The sequence below is a fragment of the Convolutriloba macropyga genome, chromosome 10 (genome assembly GCF_964194025.1).
Source record: "Convolutriloba macropyga chromosome 10, txConMacr16.3, whole genome shotgun sequence".
Taxonomy (NCBI): domain Eukaryota; kingdom Metazoa; phylum Xenacoelomorpha; order Acoela; family Convolutidae; genus Convolutriloba; species Convolutriloba macropyga.
The window spans coordinates 22,270,842-22,293,015 of NC_134477.1; the positions used below are offsets into that span (position 1 = coordinate 22,270,842).

At 35.4% G+C, this 22,174-nt stretch overlaps 1 protein-coding gene across 1 annotated transcript in view; it reads left to right on the top strand.

Annotated features, from left to right (window-relative positions):
• Positions 1-11,339: 11,339 nt before the first annotated feature.
• LOC142348823 (uncharacterized) overlaps positions 11,340-22,174 on the top strand; it is a 34,638-nt gene continuing 23,803 nt past the window's right edge. Inside the window, exon 1 of the mRNA XM_075400349.1 lies at positions 11,340-11,458. Coding sequence (XP_075256464.1) covers positions 11,355-11,458 — 104 coding nt within the window. The 5' untranslated portion in view covers positions 11,340-11,354. The remainder of the gene's footprint in view (positions 11,459-22,174) is intronic.

Sequence of the window (22,174 nt, forward strand, 5' to 3'; positions counted from 1 at the left end):
TAGACTTTCGAGCACGGCATCTTGGATGGAGTGTGGAACCGCCACACGTTCGTCCACGCATACACAACCTGGCCGTACGTGCAAGTCCCTCCAGTAGGAAAACAAGCAGGCGTTCACCTCCCTACACCGTTGTGGGTCATTTTGTAAGATGCAGTCTCGCACTTCTTTAAGGACCCCATCCTTACTGGTGAGGACGGCCAAGAATCTTTTAGTAAATAACTGCGTCGGGTTATTTTCGAACACTTCCTCCTTCGACAGTTCCTGGCTGGTGGAGTTTTGGCCGTCATTTGAAGAGTGAGTGGAGTTCACGGCGGAGTTTGGTGTCGACTGGAACGTGACCCTGCTGTGGGTAGGGGGTTTGTGGGTTTGACTTCGGGCTGGTCATATTTAGTTGAGAGATTGGATGAATGTTTGTTGAGTTTGCGGTAATTTTAAATAGAGGATGGATTTGACTTGAGTGTGAATTTGAATTTGAATCGGAATAGAATTGAGATGCGTTTGCAGAGTTCTCGAGAAGAAACTGAGTGGTATTACGGTTAATGGCAGAAAGCAAATTGGAATAGTTTGTTGGGTGAAGATGTGAGGCACGTGTGGAATGTGTGTGATTGACGCTGCAAAAGTGCTGTGATTGACAGTCTTGCTGTGTGGTATTTACATAAATTTCTGCAATAGCGTCACGAATGCGGGTAATTGTTGCTACAACAAATTCCTCATCGTATTTGTTTGTAACTTTTGCTTCTTGATTTGGTTGGCGGGAAATATAATCTACCAGCCCAATTTTTGCGCCTGGTATGCGTTCAATGTTAAAATCGAAGGGTAAAATACGATCTACTCAACGGGTTAAACGACTATTATATTATTTGTTAGACTGGTGTTCTTTCCTAATTGAAAGTAGTGCTCGATGATGTGCGATGATTGTGAATGATTTGCCAAATAAGTAATATTTGAAGTATTCTACGGCCACACAACCTCTAAAAATTCTATCTCATTTACACTATAACCTTCCGCGAATGCGACTGTATGCCAACCTGTCGGTGAACGTTGTTCTAATGCTGCTCCTAATCCCGCTCTAGATGCGTCGCATTTGATCCGCGTTTCCAAGTGGGGATTATAATGTGTATTTTCTGTTGCAATTGCTACTTTATTTTTAATTGATTGGAAGTGATTTTCATGTTCATCATTCCAGACAAATTTTGTGTACTTTTTAAGTAATGGCCGAAGCGGGTGAGATAATTGTGATAAATTAGGAATGAATTTTCCTAGATAATGGATTGAACCTAGAAATGAGCGTAATTGTTTTAGATTTTTAGGTGCTGAGAAATTTAAAATTGCTGCTGTTTTTGATTCAAATGGTGCGATTCCTGACTTAAAAAATTTGTGTCCTAACCATTCAACTTAGGTTTAAGCGAAATGACTTTTAGGTAAATTTATTCTTAAATTGTCATCGTACAATTTTTTTAAACAGTTGTAGACTAGCTTTAAGTGGTCTTCTTTAGAACCAGGACTAACTATTATAATATCGTCCAAGAAACTATGGGTATTCTTAAGTCCAACTAATGTTTAATCCATTACTTTGTGGAATACTGCTGGCATGTCAGTTAGTCCGTAGAAACCGGTAATGAAACGATATGTACCCTTTCCCTCACCGCTAATAATATTAAAGATGAAATGCCGGGCCGTTTCCGTGTCTAAATTAAGCTGACTGTATGCGTTCTTCAAATCCAATGTAGAAAAATATGCTGTCTCCTGTGATGCAATTGTATTTAAGTTTTGTTGACTCGTGTCAATTAAATTATCTATATTCAACATTTGATATCCGTTTTTATTGATAGATTTATTCAAAATTTTGGAATCTAAAGCCAGTTTAACTGTTTTATCTCTTTTAACCGTGATAACTATAGGTGAAATGAAATTTTTATCTGAACAACTGTTTAATTTTATGATGTGTTTTTCGTCAGGTAATTTTTTAAGATCCGCATTAACTAGTGGTTGTAAATTAATTGGGACTCTACGTCCTTTTTGATGTGTAGTTGTAAAATGTTTATGAAATGTGGATTTAACTGAATGTTTCAAAGATTTACCGATTCTTGTGATGTGACCGGGAAAGTCAACTGCAATCTGTTTTCTGATTAAGCATTGGTTTTGATCAACATTTGCGATTTGTTTCAACTGGGTAAGAGAGAAGCCTAGCTTTGGGAAGAGGTCTCGTCCGATGATGGGTCTATGACCATTTTCCACTACTGTCACATCAACGCCCGTAGCCACCGAATCGTTACACTCAATTGATGTATTAATCACTCCAATGATCTTGATTATATCATTAGAGAAGGTTTTTAGGTCATGCAGCTCCGGTGACTGTACCCAATAGCTTTCCTTACACTCCGACACCACAGTGTTTGCGAGACTTTTATTGATTATAGTGCACACGCTCCCCGAATCCACCAAAGCCTTTGTCTTTGTATTCCCGACACAAATGTCTAAATTCACCGGTTCCACCTCTCGAGTGTGGTTATTAATTGAAATCGTAGCAACACAATTATCATTATAGTAGTCGTAGTCCGAATCGTAGTTTGCGTCGTAGATACCTTGTTTTTGGAGTGATCTATCTATATGGCTGACTTGTTCTGCCGCTGTTGCTGAAGTACCTACTGTGGCCGCTTCGAAGATCGAATCATTTACATTGTTTACTCCGGGTTTCGATTTGTATGGATGTTTAGGTTTTCGACAAACTTTCGCGAAATGATTAGCAATACCACAATTTTTACAATTCTTCCCACGGGCAGGGCAATTTTGACGATGTGTGGTTGACCATCCATAACCACAGTTTGGACAAATTGTAGGCTTTGCGAATTGACTAGTTGATGGACGTGATCTATTAAGTAATGTACAAGATCCTTGTACATTTTTCACTGATTCACTTGTAATCTTGTTCGTAGTTTTCTGAGCGGAGGTCCCAGATTTTTTTAACTGGTTTTGTATGCCCATTTCAATGTTCATGGCAATTTCTAGTGCCTTTTTAGCTGTCCTCGTTTCCTTTAGCAATTCCCTTTGGATTTCGCCATCCTGCATGTTTGCTATGAAGACGTCACGAATGATTGATTCTTCATGGCTTCCTAAATTTCAATTCAAAGACAGTTCCCGAAGGCAACCGTAGAACTTTTCCACAGGTTCTCCCTTCAGTTGTTCCCTGGTGAGGAAGGTATACCGGTCAAAGGTGATATTGCGTTGTTTAGTAAACATTTTATCAAGGCTTTCCCAAAGATCTTTTGTTGTTACCCGATCAATTTGGATAGTCGGTACTTGAGAACTAAATATTCGTCTACCCTCCATCCCCAGGCTGAGATAAGTCAGAGAGACAGCTTTGCTATCGCAATACTTCCAGGGTTTGTCACCACATAATATACCTACGAGTTCTATCTTCTGACAACGATTTAGCCACGAGCTCTTAAGTTGCTCGTTTCGGGTTTTCCGGTCTCTCTCACTCTATGATGTGCTGTTTTCAACATTATCCTCGTATATAGGTTCAGGAGGTTGGGTGACCTAATTCGGGGGGGTCTTCGCGTAGAGTGTCAATTGAAATGCCGTCTTTTGCCATGATAGACTCTGGTTTGCGCGAAGAAATGGCCTTGGATATATTGCTCTTGGCCGATGAAACTCCTGAGGCCGCATCAGACTGGGTAGGTCTATGGCGAATTTTGATCTCCCCACGATACTTCTTCTTAAGATCCTTTGTGTGTTGGGCAATTTTTTCTTCCCTGGTCTTCTCATAGGGAAGAGGACGTCTTTGAGCGTATTGCCCTAGCTCTGTGTTACGTTCAGCGCGAGTGCCGAATTTGGCAATATCGCTGTTCCTCACACGTACCTCAGGAACTCCGGGTTACTTAATGACTCTTGTCGTGTCAGAAGTTCTGACAACCGTACTGCCCGGGGCCAGTGTTTCCCATAGGCCACGAAGATCTCTCTTGGACCTCTTGGACACCTGGCGTGCCAGTTTGATTTCCAGCGGCTTTTCCGATCGCGGAATCGGGTTTTTGAGTTTTGGATGCATGATGAACCGGGATAACGATCTGTTCGTGTCTCCATTATATCTACGCCCAGCATCCACTTGAGCCTTTTGCATCGCCTATTCGATTAGTATGTCGCTGCGGTCACCGGTCACCCATCCGTTTTCATCAAGGTAGTCCTCCACAGGAACAGTGTCAGCGTCTAAATAGTGGTGAAGAATGTTTTCACATGATAAATTTGATGGTTTTGTTATTGTGCTAATATTACTAAGTGGTGTGTTTGGCTTCCGTCCAAAATGTGCTTGGAAAGGTGGTACATTTGTTGTCTTTTGTTTGCATATTTGTAATTGATAGAGAATTGACTTTATTGCTTCTTTAATTGTGAATGTGTTATTTCTACTATCTAATTTCATGCAGCTTAAGCGTCGTTTAATAGTTTGTATCAAATGCTCTACTAATCCAATAACCCTATGGTCATTAGCAGGAGCGGTGATTATGTAAATATTATTTTGTTTGCAGAAATTCCTAACTTTATATCCAATTAAACAACGTGCTTGATCTAACCTAATATTTCGGGGAACACCGTGTATTTGAATGTATTCATCTAAAAATTTAATTACATTAGGTCCGTTAGCTTTATCAATGACTTCTACAGTAGGATATTTGGAAAAACGGTCAATGCATGCAAGAAAATGAACATCTTGATCCTTTTCATTCGTAATGGGGCCGCCGAAATCAATTAGTATTTCTTCATTAGGTTCTGAACAATTTAATAAAGGCTTCCATTTTGACGCCGGAACAACGGGTTTTAGATTCTTACCAATATCAGTATAAGGCTTGCACTGGGCAGCCTTGTTGAGAATTTCACGGTGCATATACGGCCAGAACGCATACTGTCCAAAGGTTATCATACCCCAACTGCCAGGATGCGTTAGATGTAGACTTTCGAGCACGGCATCTTGGATGGAGTGTGGAACCGCCACACGTTCGTCCACGCATACACAACCTGGCCGTACGTGCAAGTCCCTCCAGTAGGAAAACAAGCAGGCGTTCACCTCCCTACACCGTTGTGGGTCATTTTACAAGATGCAGTCTCGCACTTCTTTAAGGACCGCATCCTTACTGGTGAGGACGGCCAAGAATCTTTTAGTAAATAACTGCGTGAGGTTATTTTCGAACACTTCCTCCTTCGACAGTTCCTGGCTGGTGGAGTTTTGGCCGTCATTTGAAGAGTGAGTGGAGTTCACGGCGGAGTTTGGTGTCGACTGGAACGTGACCCTGCTGTGGGTAAGGGGGTTTGTGGGTTTGACTTCGGGCTGGTCATAATTAATTGAGAGATTGGATGAATGTTTGTTGAGTTTGCGTTAATTTTAAATAGCGGATGGATTTGACTTGAGTGTGAATTTGAATTTGAATTGGAATAGAATTGAGATGCGTTTGCAGAGTTCTCGAGAAGAAACTGAGTGGTATTACGATTAATGGCAGAAAGCAAATTGGAATAGTTTGTTGGGTGAAGATGTGAGGCACGTGTGGAATGTGTGTGATTGACGCTGCAAAAGTGCTGTGATTGACAGTCTTGCTGTGTTGTATTTACATAAATTTCGGCAATAGCGTCACGAATGCGGGTAATTGTTGCTACAACAAATTCCTCGTCGTATTTGTTTGTAACTTTTGCTTCTTGATTTGGTTGGCGGGAAATATAATCTACCAGCCCAATTTTTGCGCCTGGTATGTGTTCAATGTTAAAATTGAAGGGTAAAATACGATCTACTCAACGGGTTAAACGACTATTATATTATTTGTTAGACCGGTGTTCTTTCCTAATTGAAAGTAGTGCTCGATGATGTGTGATGATTGTGAATGATTTGCCAAAAAAGTAATATTTGAAGTATTCTACGGACATCACAACCTCTAAAAATTCTATTCCATTTAAACTATAACCTTCCTCGTTTGAGTTGAGGAAAAGAGACGCGAATGCGACTGTATGCCAACCTGTCGGTGAACGTTGTTCTAATGCTGCTCCTAATCCCGCTCTAGATGCGTCGCTTTTGATCCGCGTTTCCAAGTGTGGATTATAATGTGTATTTTCTGTTGCATTTGCTACTTTATTTTTAATTGATTGGAAGTGATTTTCATGTTCATCATTCCAGACAAATTTTGTGTTCCTTTTAAGTAATGGCCGAAGCGGGTGAGATAATTGTGATAAATTAGGAATGAATTTTCCTAGATAATGGACGGAACCTGGAAATGAGCGTAATTGTTTTAGATTTTTAGGTGCTGAAAAATTTAAAATTGCTGCTGTTTTTGATTCAAATGGTGCGATTCCTGACTTAGAAAATTTGTGTCCTAACCATTCAACTTAGGTTTAAGCGAAATGACATTTAGGTAAATTTATTCTTAAATTGTCATCGTACAATTTTTATAAACAGTTGTAGACTAGCTTTAAGTGGGCTTCTTTAGAACCACGACTAACTATTATAATATCGTCCAAGAAACTATGGGTATTCTTAAGTCCAACTAATGTATAATCCATTACTTTGTGGAATGCTGCTGGCATGTCAGTTAGTACGTAGAAACCGGTAATGAAACGATATGTACCCTTTCCCTCACCGCTAATAATATTAAAGTTGAAATGCCGGGCCGTTTCCGGGTCTAAATTAAGTTGACTGTATGCGTTCTTCAAATCCAATGTAGAAAAATATGCTGTCTCTTGTGATGCAGTTGTATTTAAGTTTCGTTGACTCGTGTCAATTAAATTATCTATATTCGACATTTGATATCCGTTTTTATGGATAGATTTATTCAAAATTTTGGAATCTAAAGCCAGTTTAACTGTTTTATCTCTTTTAACCGTGATAACTATAGGTGAAATAAAATTTTTATCTGAACAACTGTTTAATTTTATGATGTGGTTTTCGTCAAGTATTTTTTTAAGATCCGCATTAACTAGTGGTTGTAAATTAATTGGGACTCTACGTCCTTTTTGATGTGTAGTTGTAAAATGTTTATGAAATGTGGATTTATCTGAATGCTTCAAAGATTTACCGATTCTTGTGATATGACCGGGAAAATCAACTGCAATCTGTTTCTTGATTAAGCATTGGTTTTGATCAACATTTGCGATTTGTTTCAACTGGGTAAGAGAGAAGCTTAGCTTTGGGAAGAGGTCTCGTCCGATGATGGGTCTATGACCATCTTCAACCGCTGTCACATCAACGCCCGTAGCCACCGAATCGTTACACTTAATTGATGTATTAATCACTCCAATGATCTTGATTATATCATTAGAGAAGGTTTTTAGGTCATGCAGCTCCGGTGACTGTACCCAATAGCTTTCCTTACACTCCGACACCACAGTGTTTGCGAGACTTTTATTGATTATAGTGCACACGCTCCCCGAATCCACCAAAGACTTTGTCTTTGTATTCCCGACACAAATGTCTAAATTCACCGGTTCCACCTCTCAAGTGTGGTTATTAATTGAAATCGTAGCAACACAATTATCATTATAGTAGTCGTAGTCCGAATCGTAGTTTGCGTCGTAGATACCTTGTTTTTGGAGTAATCTATCTATATGGCTGACTTGTTCTGCCGCTGTTGCTGAAGTACCTACTGTGGCCGCTTCGAAGATAGAATCATTTACATTGTATACTCCGGGTTTCGATTTGTATGGATGTTTAGGTTTTCGACAAACTTTCGCGAAATGATTAGCAATACCACAATTTTTACAATTCTTCCCACGGGCAGGGCAATTCTGACGATGTGTGGTTGACCATCCATAACCACAGTTTGGACAAATTGTAGGCTTTGCGAATTGACTAGTTGATGCACGTGATCTATTCCAAGATCCTTGTACATTTTTCACTGATTCACTTTTAATCTTGTTCGTAGTTGTCTGAGCGGAGGTCCCAGATTTTTTTAACTGGTTTTGTATGCCCATTTCAATGTTCATGGCAATTTCTAGTGCCTTTTTAGCTGTCCTCGTTTCCTTTAGCAATTCCCTTTGGATTTCGCCATCCTGCATGTTTGCTATGAAGACATCACGAATGATTGATTCTTCATGGCTTCCTAAATCGCAATTCAAAGACAGTTCCCGAAGGCAACTATAGAATTTTTCCACAGGTTCTCCTTTCAGTTGTTTCCTGGTGAGGAAGGTATACCGGTCAAAGGTGATATTGCGTTGTTTAGTAAACATTTTATCAAGGCTTTCCCAAAGATCTTTTGTTATTACCCGATCAATTTGGATAGTCGGTACTTGAGAACTAAATATTCGTCTACCCTCCATCCCCAGGATGAGATAAGTCAGAGAGACAGTTTGCTATCGCAATATTTCCAGGGTTTGTCACCACATAATATACCTACGAGTTCTATCTTCTGACAACGATTTAGCCACGAGCTCTTAAGTTGCTCGTTTCGGGTTTTCCGCTCTCTCACTCTGTGATGTGCTGTTTTCATTATTATCCTCGTATATAGGTTCAGGAGGTCGGGTGACCTTATTCGGGGGGTCTTCGCGTAGAGTGTCAATTGAAATGCCGTCTTTTGCCATGATAGACAACTTCAACATTATCTGCCAGCGGTCCCATCTCAAAGGTGGTTCTAGTTTTGGTTTCTGCCAAAAGGGTTCGATTCCAAGGACTGCGCGTTCTTTGCCTGCTGACTGCGCCATGTGATACCTCTGACTGTGCAGGTATAAATATGAGCCACAAATCCGCTTTATAATTTTAGAACTGGATTCGAGGTACGAATACAAGCTTTTACTAATTAGTGGGATTACCACTTTTAGTTTTGCTTAGCAAAAGAGTTACGATCGTAGTCGAAATCTACTGACGTGGAAATCCTCCTTGAATCCAATAGTATTCTTCTGATTGCAACTAAATAGATTGAGAACAACTGAATTGAGATAAAGAAAGTTACGGGAATGAAATATAATTAAAAGTGGTTGATGTGAACAAAACTGAAAAGTTGACTTATTAGTCGGCGGCAAACTTAACATATGTGAACTATGACTTTTAGTCAGACAAGGGCAAACTTAAAGTGATACTATACTTAAACAACAGAATATGAGCTTAATATGGTACAACCGTACCACAAGATCCTAGACTATAGGAAGATACGAAACGCGATCAATCCTTTTTATCCTTATCTCACACGTTGGAGTCTTCTCTGAAAACTGTGTCACCCAAAGAGGGGGGACAATCAATACGGATACGTTTGGACGTCTCACGCAAAGAGAGCAGAGCGCAAAATTTTCTGTTTCATCATATGGATCGCTGCGAGAGTGTTTCTATTGATGATTTGAACTGAACTGATATTAAAAAATGATCATCTTTGAACTAATATTTTACACTGATTGATGAACTAATCTGAATTCAAAAAAACCAGCTTGCAATGTTATTGTAGTCTCTTTCTTCCAAAGCACTCCAATTTTGGGTTAGACGAGTGAATTTTGTTGTTTTATTGCACTTTTAATAATCTCAAAGAATAACTGATTTCCAGAATCGAGATAATTTTAGGTAGACTCTCTCCAACATTCGGAAATTTTTATATCAAGTTGCTTTGTTGACCTATTGGCCAATTAATAGAAAACAATCTCCTAGAGAGCAGACCTTGAAGTTAGTGATTCGATACAGTTGGTTGACGTTTTTTATCGAAGAGAATTGCGGCGAACCAAAAAACAAGATAGATGTAACTTCAGTGACAGCTTTCTACGCTTTTCAGACACCCTATATGTGAAAAACCCTGCTCGACACAAAAAAGGTATGAAAACCATGCTCGACTAAAATTGTTAATGTAAAGACTTCAACTCGTCTTATTTGATAATCTAGGCTTTAGTTCAACCCAAGTTCTGGTTTAGCTCCACCCGAGTTTTTGCTGCTGGTCTTTAGCTCGAACCTATCATTTTGCTAGACTTTAGCCGATCCAAAAATTTTATGCTGGACTCAAAATTTTTACTTGCACGTTAAGAGTAGCGTAGTCAAGCGGTGTAACTTCATAAATTCCAATTTGTTAGGAAGATATTTAGTCTAGAGCGTGTCAAGAGTTTCGCCTCACTTCAAGGCTTACAATTGAGCCAGTGTTTGCCGCTCACAGTAGTGTGCTCAGCCAATTTGATGTAGCTGATTTTATGTTGGGGCCGCATGCAAAGTCTGATCAAAAGTTACCTTCAAGATCAGACACCATGGGTCCTTAGTTAAGGGAATGCAATCCGGTGGGGCCCTACGCTTGCCATCTAATTTTTTTATAACTAGTAACCGGACCACCAAGGAGCTGTTCTATTATAACTACCAACAGTGTCAGTTACTTGTAATGAAACGGACTGAAAAAATAAGAGTTAATCTCATTGTTTAAGTTATTGTAACTAGTTCTATTCACTAGAACAAATCTGTAATATAGCCTACTTGCGACAACTAATTTATGTCAAGAATTCTGCTTTGTTGAGATTATTGGCAAAATTGAAACTGTTTTTTAATGTTTGACTGCCTGTTGTAAATGATTAAAAATGCCAAAGCAATCTTTTGCTCGACTCATGAAAAGACCAATCTCGACATTAAATTGCTATTTAAAGACTCTAGCTGGTCCCGTGAAAAGACCAGCTCGCCTTTAACTACATGCTGAACCGTGTAATTATGGTCAAAATTGCCCCCTCCCCCCACTAGAATTATAAAGTCTTTTCTTTTGTCGAGGTCCAAACCTAGGTATAGTTCTTACTCGATGAAAGCAGGGAGAAGAGAACACTAGCTCTTATTTTGATGGTGAATAAATGTGCTCTGTAATTATCCTGTCATTCGTAACTAGATTTCTTAATTTACTTTACATTATGCAGAAAATTGACACAAAAGTTATGAAAATGTGAAGGTTATCTGCCTTTGTGTGCTTTTTATTCCAGATACTTCCATTTGTCGTAAAGATTTTGGGAATTCTATGCGATACTGAACAAAAATTTGGATTGAAGTTATACACTATATAAAATAAACTTTCTACATCTTGTCAGGTGCCTCTTAACTGAAAGTGACATTTTGTCTCAAAATCAGTCATGTCAAGTGCATACATCCAAATACACACACGTGTACACTATCTACATGAGTTTCTGTGTCTAATGTGAATTGAGTCAGTATATCCAAATAAGGGCTAATATTGATGGACTGATCTAACTATATTTTTTTTATTTCTCTCTCTCTCTCTCTCTCTCTCTCTCTCTCTCTCTCTTTTCTTTTTTCATTTGTGATGAGGCAGGCAAAAATTTAATAATTTGAAGATGATAAAAGACTCCGTTCTCTATAGCCGTCTCTGCTAAAGATAAGAAGCGTTTATTGAAATCCATCGAGCGTGTTATCAATTTATAAACCACCAATGCCGACCAATTACCAGTTACCAGTTAAAAGGCCACCCAGGAGGAAAAAGAGCTGCGCTTTCATTATATTTAAAAACACCGAAGCGTGCAGCTGCAAAGTAAGGTATGTGATAGATTTACTAACAAATTTTAATTAATAATCTAAACTTTTAACGAAACACTAAATTTCATATCCCAAAGCAAAAATTTCTGACACATATAAGCAAAAATCTTTTATGATTTGTCTACTTTTTTCAATTTTCAATAATTTTTCTGTCGGATAAAAATTACCAATTAAAATCTACTTTTAAGTTTACTTGATTTTTTTTCCAGTTATAAATAGATAAATAAATATATTAACCGAGAAGCCCTATTATACAAAAACAAAGTATCCTTTGTTCTTCCGATCCCAAAAATTGAAATGGTAAATTTCACCAAGTTTATTCTTGAATTATGTGCAACGGACTATGAAGCACTGGCAATAGATTCCCAGGTTAAAGACTTAATTATTTAACTAACGGATTGTAAAAATTCATACAATTTTGCTGATTGCCCACGGATCGCAAAAAAATTTTTGTGTCTGCAGAAACTGCCGAAGTATTTATAACAACTGAATAAAGGTCTTAATACTATAAAACAGAAAAAAAAATTGCCTATTGTAAACAAAATTAAGTTGTGTTGAATAAACTTCAAAAAATATAATGGAAAAAGTTTACATGCAGAAAACCCAACAAACGTAATTCCAGTGAAAAATTCTCTTTACTTCATATACAGAAAAAATAGTTTTCTATCATTATTGGCAGGATCAAAAACGTGCTACTTGTTACTGTAAAGCATTAATATTAATGTTGACTATAGCAAACATTTAAGAAAATATGAAACGTTGCATATTGCGGCCTTCGAAGACCATTTAACTTATAACTTAGATGCTACACACTAAAGAAAGGTTAGGTAATTTTATCTGAAAAAAAAAACACCTGAATTTTATTGAACCGTTCAGGCAACTGAACTACACGTGAACTTGCCTTAATTCAACCTGAAAATTACCTGAATTTTTCAGGCGTCAATGGCTGAACTTTTACCTGAATTCAATTGAAAAATACCTGAAAAAATACCTGAACAGTTCAGGTGATCCAAAATTTTTATATGTAATTGCCAGAAAAGTTCTGGTATTTTTACCTGTATTTTTCGGGTGCAATTCTGGTAAACACGCCTGAAAAATTCCGATCACCTGAACAGTTATGGTACTTTTTTCAGGTATTTTTCAGTTGAACTCAGGTAAATGTTCAACCAGTGACGCCTGAAAAATTACTGTAAAATTAAGGTAAAATTCAGGCAAGTTCAAGTGTAATTCAGGTGAGAACAATTACAGAACGTTCATTAAGTGTCGCTAATTCTTTGAAAAATTGCAAACATTGCTTAAAAATGAAAATTTCGACTGACAAACGTACTTTGTTATAGAAAACAAGAAATTTTCGACTGGAGTTTTCAAAATTCATTCCCGTGATCAGATTTGTCTTGTTGTGGAAATCAAGCAAAAATAAATAAGATTTTTTGCATTAAAAAAACACTGCAATTTATGATTCCTAATGGTTGCAGTTATTCACAGCGAAATCTCCGCAAAAACATGACATTTTAGATATATATCAGAAACAGTGGCCAAATATTCCAAGGGCAAAAATGTAAACTTAATTACAGAATCTAATTTAGATAATGTTTAATCACTTAATCACAAAACAATTGAGATAATTGAACAAATTTATTTTTTCTTGGAAAAGTATGCAGTCCAATCATTGTTTAATACTTAATTTGTTTTCCTGATGCGTAAATTTTGTGCGCATTTCTTCTCAGTTAATGTAAATTGAAATATATTTGTATTTAAATTTAACGGCATTGAACTTCATGATTTCTGCGATGCATATTTTAAGAGAAGATTCCAATGTAGGTGCTTTTTATTGAAAAGCAAGAAGAGAGAATGATTCTTTATATAAAAAGACAAGTTGACTTTATTATTCTGAATGTCTGAAATTTGTTACAGAGAAAGCAAGCACAAAAGATGTTGCAATACTTAAAAATACTGATCAGTCAAAAGCTGAGTGGCCAAATATGCCAAGGATTAAACTGTAATTATAATTACAGAATCTAAATGTGTTCTTAAAGTAGCTGACAATGTTTTTTGTCCCGACCCGCTTTAGTTCAACTAATTTTTGTCGATCTTTATAATAGAGGATTGTGATTGATATATTTAGAAAGCCTGTTCCCGGGAGAATAGGTAACCAACAAGATTTGTTCGAATTTCATTTATTCCACGGAGTTATCGAGTTTCAAATTTTTGTGAACATTTGAATGATTTCGTTGTTCTTGTCAAATATTTCCAAACTTTAACCCATTTTTGTGTCAATTTTGCAGGAAAACATCTTGAAATTGTTAAAGAGTGTTGTTTGTTTCACCTGAAAAAGTAGATGAACGTTGTTGACCTAATTGATCCAATGTATTGTCCAATTTGTTTTGCTAAATTCTTCGAAATTCAACTTTTTTCATCAAAAATGGAACGAAATAAACTTCTTTAGTCCACTTTGTTTAAATTTGCGCGATTAAAAACCTAAAATGTGCTGAAACAATCTTCCTTAAGTCCAAGAAGGACTACTTTTATTTGAGTTCTTTTAGTGTGTTCTTGAATTCAAATTATGCTGGGTTTTTGCTTTCTGTTGCCGGTTTTTGCTAATTGAACTCGATTATTATCAAACGTGCATCATATTGTTGATTGTCATATTTTTCATATTGTCTTTTTTGTCAAATTATCCATGTCCATAATATAATCAAAACAATAACGTGTTCCAAATGGACGAACGGCAAAAAAATTCTGGTTTTTGGTCTAATCTTTGTTTTTAAATTCCAGAGAAAATCGGATTGTAATCATTCACTGTCTTTCTTTAAAAAAATTGCTGGAGAAATTCAAATAGATTCCTATGAAATTTCAAATAAACTAAACTAGTTTTTTATTAAAAACCTATGGATGTTTTCATAATTAAAAATAAGCATTTTTTTTTTCAAAATAAGCAATGGATTATTCAGCTTTGCCACTTCTCACTTTTTCTGGTCAACTTGTAGTTGATCGTTTTATCACCAAATACAAGTTTCATCGTCTTTCTAACGCATTATAATTTTAAATTTATTGAAGTTTTAAGTTTTAAATATTGGTTCTGCGGTTTCGATACCACGAGCTCTTGCAGAAAATTTTCATTATTTGGACGTTTTCCCACCATTGAGGTTCTTTTTTTGTCTTGTCACATTAATAACTGGTCAGATATCGAATTATTGGCATGTAACAAAAGCCGCAATTCAATATATCAAATTTTTCATAGAATGGATTATGATTTTAAGGGTTTTAAACACCATCTTATAGCCTAGAAGAATTTGAAAGAATTTTTAACGTTTTCTATGATTGTTCTTCTTGTTGTAGTCGTATGAAAAAAAGTCTGGATATTTGCAGTTGATAGTGCCATTTAATGTATGAGCAAGGGAACCTATTTACTGATTTCAGCTGATAGCTTAAAACTTTCATGACTTTGAGCTCAAATTATGCCGGTTTATTGCTAATTTAACATGAAAATGATCAAAAATGCACCATTACAATTTGATATTTTGGCTGTCTTCGTCAAATTATCCAAATCCATATTAAGAGCCACAATTGTGTTTCAACTGCCGAAACAGCTATAGGAAGGCGATTTTTGACCCAAACGTTGTTTTATACAGTCGGAAAAAAATGGGATTAAAATCAGTCCAGCCGTTGCCTTTTTGTTTTTTTTTGCTTTTTTGCTTTTTGAAATTAACAAACAGTGGAATTTAAATCAAGACTTGCTACTAACACAATAAATTGGCTTCTTATGAAGCTTCAAAGTAACCTATCTAGATTTTTAGTTGAAAGCTTATGGCCATTTTGACTTTCAAAGTTTTTTGTTTTCGAAATAAACAGCCAACTATTGAGCTATGCCGCCTTTTTTTATTTGGACGTTTTCCTACCATTGAGGTTCCTTTTCTAATCTGGTCACATTAATAACTGGCCAGATATCGAATTATTGGCATTTAACAAAAGCCGCAATTCAATATATCAAGTTTTTCATAGAATGGATTATGATTTTAAGGGTTTTAAACACCATCTTATAGCCTAGCAGAATTTGAAGGAATTTTTAACTTTTTCTATAATTGTTGTTCTTGTTGTAGTCGTATGAAAAAAAGTCTGGATATTTGCAGTTGATAGTGCCATTTTATGTATGAGCAAGGAAACCGATTTACTGATTTCAGCTGATAGCTAAAAACTTTCATGACTTTGAGCTCAAATTATGCCGGTTTATTGCTAATTTAACATGGAAATTATCAAAAATGCACCATTAAATTTTGTCATTTTGACTGTCTTCGTCAAATTATCCAAATCCATATTAAGCGCCACAATTGTGTTTCAACTGCCAAAACAGCTATAGGAAGGCGATTTTTGATCCAATCGTTGTTTTATACAGTCGGAAAAAAATGGGATTAAAATCAGTCCAGTCATTGCCTTTTTGTTTTTTTTTTTGCTTTTTTTGCTTTTTGCAATTAACAAACAGTAAAATTTATATCAAGACTTGCTACTAACACATTAAATTGGCTTCCTATGAAGCTTCAAAGTAACCTTTCTAGATTTTTAGTTGAAAACTTATGGCCATTTTGACTTTCAAAGTTTTTTATTGTCAAAATAAACAGCCGATTATTGAGCTATGCCGCCTTTTTCTCTTTTTCCAGGTCAACTTGTAGCTGAAGGTTAGCAGAAGCATATTGTATCGTCTTTCAATTGCATTGGAAATTAATATTTTACTGCGATTTGACGTTTCAAGTAATGGTTTTTTTCGGTTTTGATACTATAATTTTTCCCAATCAGTTTTGACTTTCTGCCATCTTTGAAGTTTTTATGACATTTTAGTTTTTTGATATTTTGTCATCTTTGAGTTTGGTTTTTGCTCTTGCCAAATTATGTTAAATTTTTAATTTTTTAAAATTTTTACCTAGTCTCATAAATTACAGCTGGTATATCACATAACTTTTGTCTTTTTCGTCAAGAAAGCAAGATTGAAAAATATCTATAGCATTGTTCATTGTTCTAATTGTTTCGACACTGGTTTCAATAAAAAAATTTTCTGATATTTTTTACCTTTATCTGTATTTGCAGTTTTTTTTAGATTTATGACATATTCTGAAATATGACAGATCTCAATGGTTTTCTGTCGAGGAAAAAAAGTGAGGACCTATTTAGCGGTTTCAGGTGATAGCTAATCATGACTTTGAATTGAATTGTTTTCGAAAAGTACAAATAGATTTCTTAAATATGTCATTTTTTGTCTACTTGCTACGTAGTCCCATTGTTCAGAGGTCACATATCACCTTATTAGTGTTCAAAAAGTGCAATTGTGTTCATCTGACTGTTCACGGAATAGATTTTGTTTTTTACGGCTGAGACACCGTTTTCTCACAACTTTTAGTTGTTTTTTTATTTCCCTTCTGTATTTGTTGTTTGTTTTGCAGACATATTATGACATATTCTGGACAATGACAAGTATCAATCTCAGGTCTTATATGGAGGTATGAATGAACATAAACCTGTCGAAATTTTTTGGATGATACCTTATGTTTTTCTTTATTTGAAATTATTTATTTCCAATAAATATATTTATATATATATATATATATATATATATATATATATATATATATGTATGTATTTTTAAATTTTTGTTCTTTTTGTTTGTTGCTGATTCTCATTAAAGACTGTTAACATGTTTTTTTCGCGAAAAATCTGCTCTGTTTTCCGATGTACCGAGTAATTAGCAGAGCTTTAAAGTTAGGGAAAAGATGAAGATTCCTCACAGAAATTAACTAGTTGGATGAATTTTGCTAAGCTATGGCGGTTCTGGCATTCCCTGATTGAAATCTTCGGAAAGCGGGAAAATGTCAAGTAAATCATGAAGATTTGAAGAAGATTTCATTGCTAACCGTTCCTAAATATTTCTGTTAATGCTCCAATGCTGACCATATTTAAAAAAAACTACCCTGGCCGAAGCTTCCTGAATGAAATCTTCTGTCATCGTATCAAAAAGACGATTCGTATTTTTCGAATTATTTGTTCTGGATATGCATATCACTAAGTTTCGGTGCGGCTGGTTTTATGGAAATGACTACCTTTGGACTGGCCTGTTTCTCTGATATTTGTTGTGTATTCTCTGGACTAATTTTTTTCCACAGTGAACAAACACAGGTCTGGTCTGGCCTACATTCTGGTCTGTTTTCAGCTGAACAAACTGCATCCGAATTGAGGAAGACGCTTCACACAAAAATAATTTGGGAGACTAATAGTTTCATTCAAATACAAGAGAGAAATCTTGTAAACAATAATTAAGTTATATCTAATAATTTATTATTAAATAGCAAAACAAAAGCTCAAGAAACTTCAGTAAACTTGGGGAATTACGGCTAGAGAAACTCCAGCAGAACTAATAGGTGAAGTATATTCCTCTATTTTATCATATCCATGTTTGATTGTTGCATGATCAAAGTCATTATTTGGTATATAATTTTCAGAAGCTAAAGGGTGTCGAAATTCATCGAATGCATTTGATTAATCAGCAGTCATAAGTTTTCCATAAGAAATGACAGAAGCGTGTTTGCCTGCTCTTTAATCAAAACAGTTCTGCCTTTTATAGAGGAAATCATCACATAAAATGATGAGTTCAGTGATTTGTTTTTGTTTCGATTGTAAAGCGCAAACCCATTAATTACATGGCTTTTTACACATATTTCTGTTAGGGCTCAATTGTGACATGTTTGCATAACTTTGACTGAAGCATAGTTAATGATATGCTCTTCTCAAAAAGTTCATAGAGCATATCTTCGCGGGAGGTCAGGTGTTTATGTTTGAATTGATGAATATTGCAACACTCTAGGACCTGGTTTGACCTTTTAGCATTGGGATTTGTTTTATGTACATGTTAACTAGAGTACAAAAGCAGCAGCCTTCTCGTTTCTTATCATACCTGTTACTGATTTATTAGTTATAATATCATAATTTTGACACATTTACCAGGTTGCGCCCATTAATCAATTGGTTGTAAATCTATTACTGCTGTATGGTTGAAACATTTTTACTAAATCATAAAACAATTTGACTAGTTCAGCTACATTGAATTGACGACAAACGCGCTAACACCAAAAAAACACTGAACGTTGTTGCGAAAATGTTTCAATTCTAAAAATTGCTGCATTTAAACAAATGCATTTTCTTGTTATTTTTTCTGTGTAATTATTGTCAATTTAACTTTGAACTATTGAAAGGGCTGTTTATTGAAAACTAGATAATTGGATCCAACCAGAAATCATTTTGTCAATTGTATATTTTGTCAATAGGAAGACTTAATACAATTTTGGGGCCTAATTATCAGCCTTAATTGACGTGTTTTATATTACATTGAAACCTAAAGCAATCGAGACTGAATCGACACATACTGATTTGTTGAGTTATTTCATCACAGGCTCATTTTTACAGAACGCAGTTTAGTTACTTCACTCTATATTCGCAAAAAAACTTAAGAGATCTTCGGAAAAACAAGTACAGAAGTGAGTAGAATCTTCGGCACAACATTAAATGAGCAGTTTGTGCTGTCTGATTATTAGAAAAATAGTCAATGTGATTTTACGCATTTATTCTTCTCATGTTCTCAACGACGAGCAGTTTGAAATTAAGTTTTCAGTTTTCTGGCAAACACTAAAATATGGTTTATAGCTTAGAAGATATTTCTTAAATCCAGCTGAAAAAAAGAGCACAATAACCAGAATGCCACAAAACAACTGCCAAAAGTTATTCTAACAACCACAATATTAACGGATATTAAGGCACGAAATTGATCGAATCGAACCATCATTTTTAGCAAATTTTTATTTGAATCAAATTGAGGGTATTAGATAGATATCTGCGGTTTGAAAGTTGTCGAATATTTACAACTGGTTGTATATTCTTGGCTTTATTTGCTTACTGATAACCGATTACATAATTTTAACCCAATCGGTAGATAACCTCTATTTGAAAAAAGTGTTAAAACTTATTTTCGGCACTAATTTTCAAAAAAAACACTCTAAAATTAAAGTTGACCGTAATTTTGAAGAAAAGTAATTAAGCAAGAGAAGATTGAAATCATTCAAGATTACCTACATTCTGAGTAATTTGCTCCATGCATCAGTTAATAAAAACAAAGGAAGTGGAAAAATATGCATTTGAAAAGCACATTTCATGACAAACGTAAAAAGCAGCTAAAAACTTATTTTTTTTAAATCTCGGAAGGCAATATTTGATGGTAGTTTGATTTACAAAGTTAGTTGATCCGTTCAATTGAAGCCATTTAAAAGAAACAAAATTTAGTGTTTTGCAATACCTGAAAAATTTAAAATGCCAAAACAACAATACTGTATCAATAACTCGTAAAACATTTCTATGACTCTTCTATTTTAGCGTACCACTTGGTTTTTAGGGATAAAATATCTGCAACCGAGCAGGGGGAGATACTCAGAGAGAAAATTCAAGAAAAAAGTGGAGGCACGCAAGCATCATAAGTCGGAGTTTTATGCATCGTTCTGATGTATACATAAGAGCCCTGCTTAAGCCACCGACTTATGATGTTGCGTGCCTCCTTCAGTATTCTTGAATTTTCTCTGTCTCAGTATCCCCGCAGCTCAGTTGCAGATATTTCATCTCTAACTCTCAGGTTTTGGTCTAAAATAACATTGTCACAGCAATGTTTTATGAGTTATAGATACTGTATTTTTGTTTCACAGGAGACAAATTTAGATTGTACAGCCAAAAAAAGCTTAGCGGATAGTTTAAACTGATAATTTTTTTCTCGTCAAGTTATTTGCCGTCAAATATTAAAAAACATTTCTCATCAATACCTGGACAGCATTACCTGCAAGATGCAAGATTACCCAAGGCCTCAGAAATATCGAGGAAGGAACTGATCATTGTTTGCAATCAAATCGTTATCCGTGGTTGAAGTTTTTTTGCTTTCAATCAAGGATCATTTTTGATTTCATTCTATCTAAACTCGACTTCGTAATACGGTCCTCGCATGAAACCAAAGAAATCATGTATGATCCTTGAATGAAATCCAAGTTTCCATATATGACTCCTACATCATCAAAGAGTTGATGCATAATACTTTCATAATACTTACGTAATCATGCTAGAAATAATTCCAGTAATAAATCAGAGAAATAATATATGAAACTTTTTGAAAATGTTCGAAAAATGTTCAGGAATTTTTGATGTCTCAAGAGCCTTACGAAAATCGAAAATATTAGTTTCTTAAAATTTTTCTGAGGCGTCACAAGCGTGATTTGAAATTGATAGTTTTGGTTTTGGACAAACCTAAAGCCGCGATTTGTGACAAATAATATGTAGTGTTTCTAAATATTACTATTTCCGACCGTTTTTGCACTCTGTCTCTCTTTATTTCTCCCATTTAAAGAAACTAACACTTTCAGAATAACTTTTTTTGTCCCCTCTTTCTTACACAGATATACCACATACACATTACTTATACCCACGCGCTCATACACATACACATACAGGCACACGCACACATACGCCGACGAACACAAAGAAAGCCCCGACACAAAGTTTTTTATTTATTTTCTTTTTCCGGGGACCCGTGGTTCGTTTGGTTCATTTATATATTTTTTTGTTTATTCTTGAGGGGTGGAAATCTTAAGGCAAATTTGTTGGTACTTGTAAAATTGACTCTTAAAAATTAAATAACCTAAGTTTAAAGTTTTTTTCAAAAATTTTGTCTTTCTTGATGTTTTATGAACATAATGAGCCAATTCCTAATTTTTTAAAAACGTTAAGCAGGTGTGTTATTAGCTAGATTTATTAGGCACAAGTTTAGTTAAATAAACAATATGGGCACTCTGCCTCTGATTGTGACTATCATTTGAAGGTTTTAGCTCTCTCTCTCTCTCTCTCTCTCTCTCTCTCTCTCTCTCTCTCAGACCAGATCTCTTTTTCTCACTTTCTTGGATTTACATAAAAGACAAATTTCAGCCCCCAACAAACACACACGTATTAAATTCACATGCATTCGACCACACAAGCACACGCAAACACGCACATACGCACAAATAAAAACCTCGATATAAAGAAAAGCTTTTTTAGTTTTCTCTTTGGCAACTTATCTTTACCCGGGGTTTGTAACGTTCAATTATGTCTGCTTGTTTTGTTCGGAAAATTATGTCTTTAATTTTTATGGTCTTGATGAAATTGTATCGTTTATCACGCAATTGACACTAAAATTTGGAAAGAACCTCTTTTTTTTCAAAACTTTTACCATACTTGACGATTCATGATCAAAAAGGATCAATTTGTTCTTTTCCAAGATCGCAAAAGCATGTTACCAGCTGGATGCAAAAAACACAAATTGACTTTGATTATGTTTGATCAGCGATGGTTATGTAATTAATCTCATTTTTAAGATTTCTGACAATTTTTGCACTCTGCTTCTAATTGTGCCCTATATGTAAAGGAAAGTCAATGGCTGTTCTTACAAAGCTGTTTTTAGTATTATTGAGGAAAATTGGTTATCACTAATTTTAACGTTTGTTCCTTTCATTTTTTGGATAATTTTTTAAACAAAAAGACTATTTTTTAAATTTTTATATGCTGAAAACTTATATCTTTAAAAGCACCATGTTTTAAATATGAACACTTTCGTTATCAACACACTTTTCGTTCTTTTTTCAATTTTCAGACATTTATACAGTTTGGAAA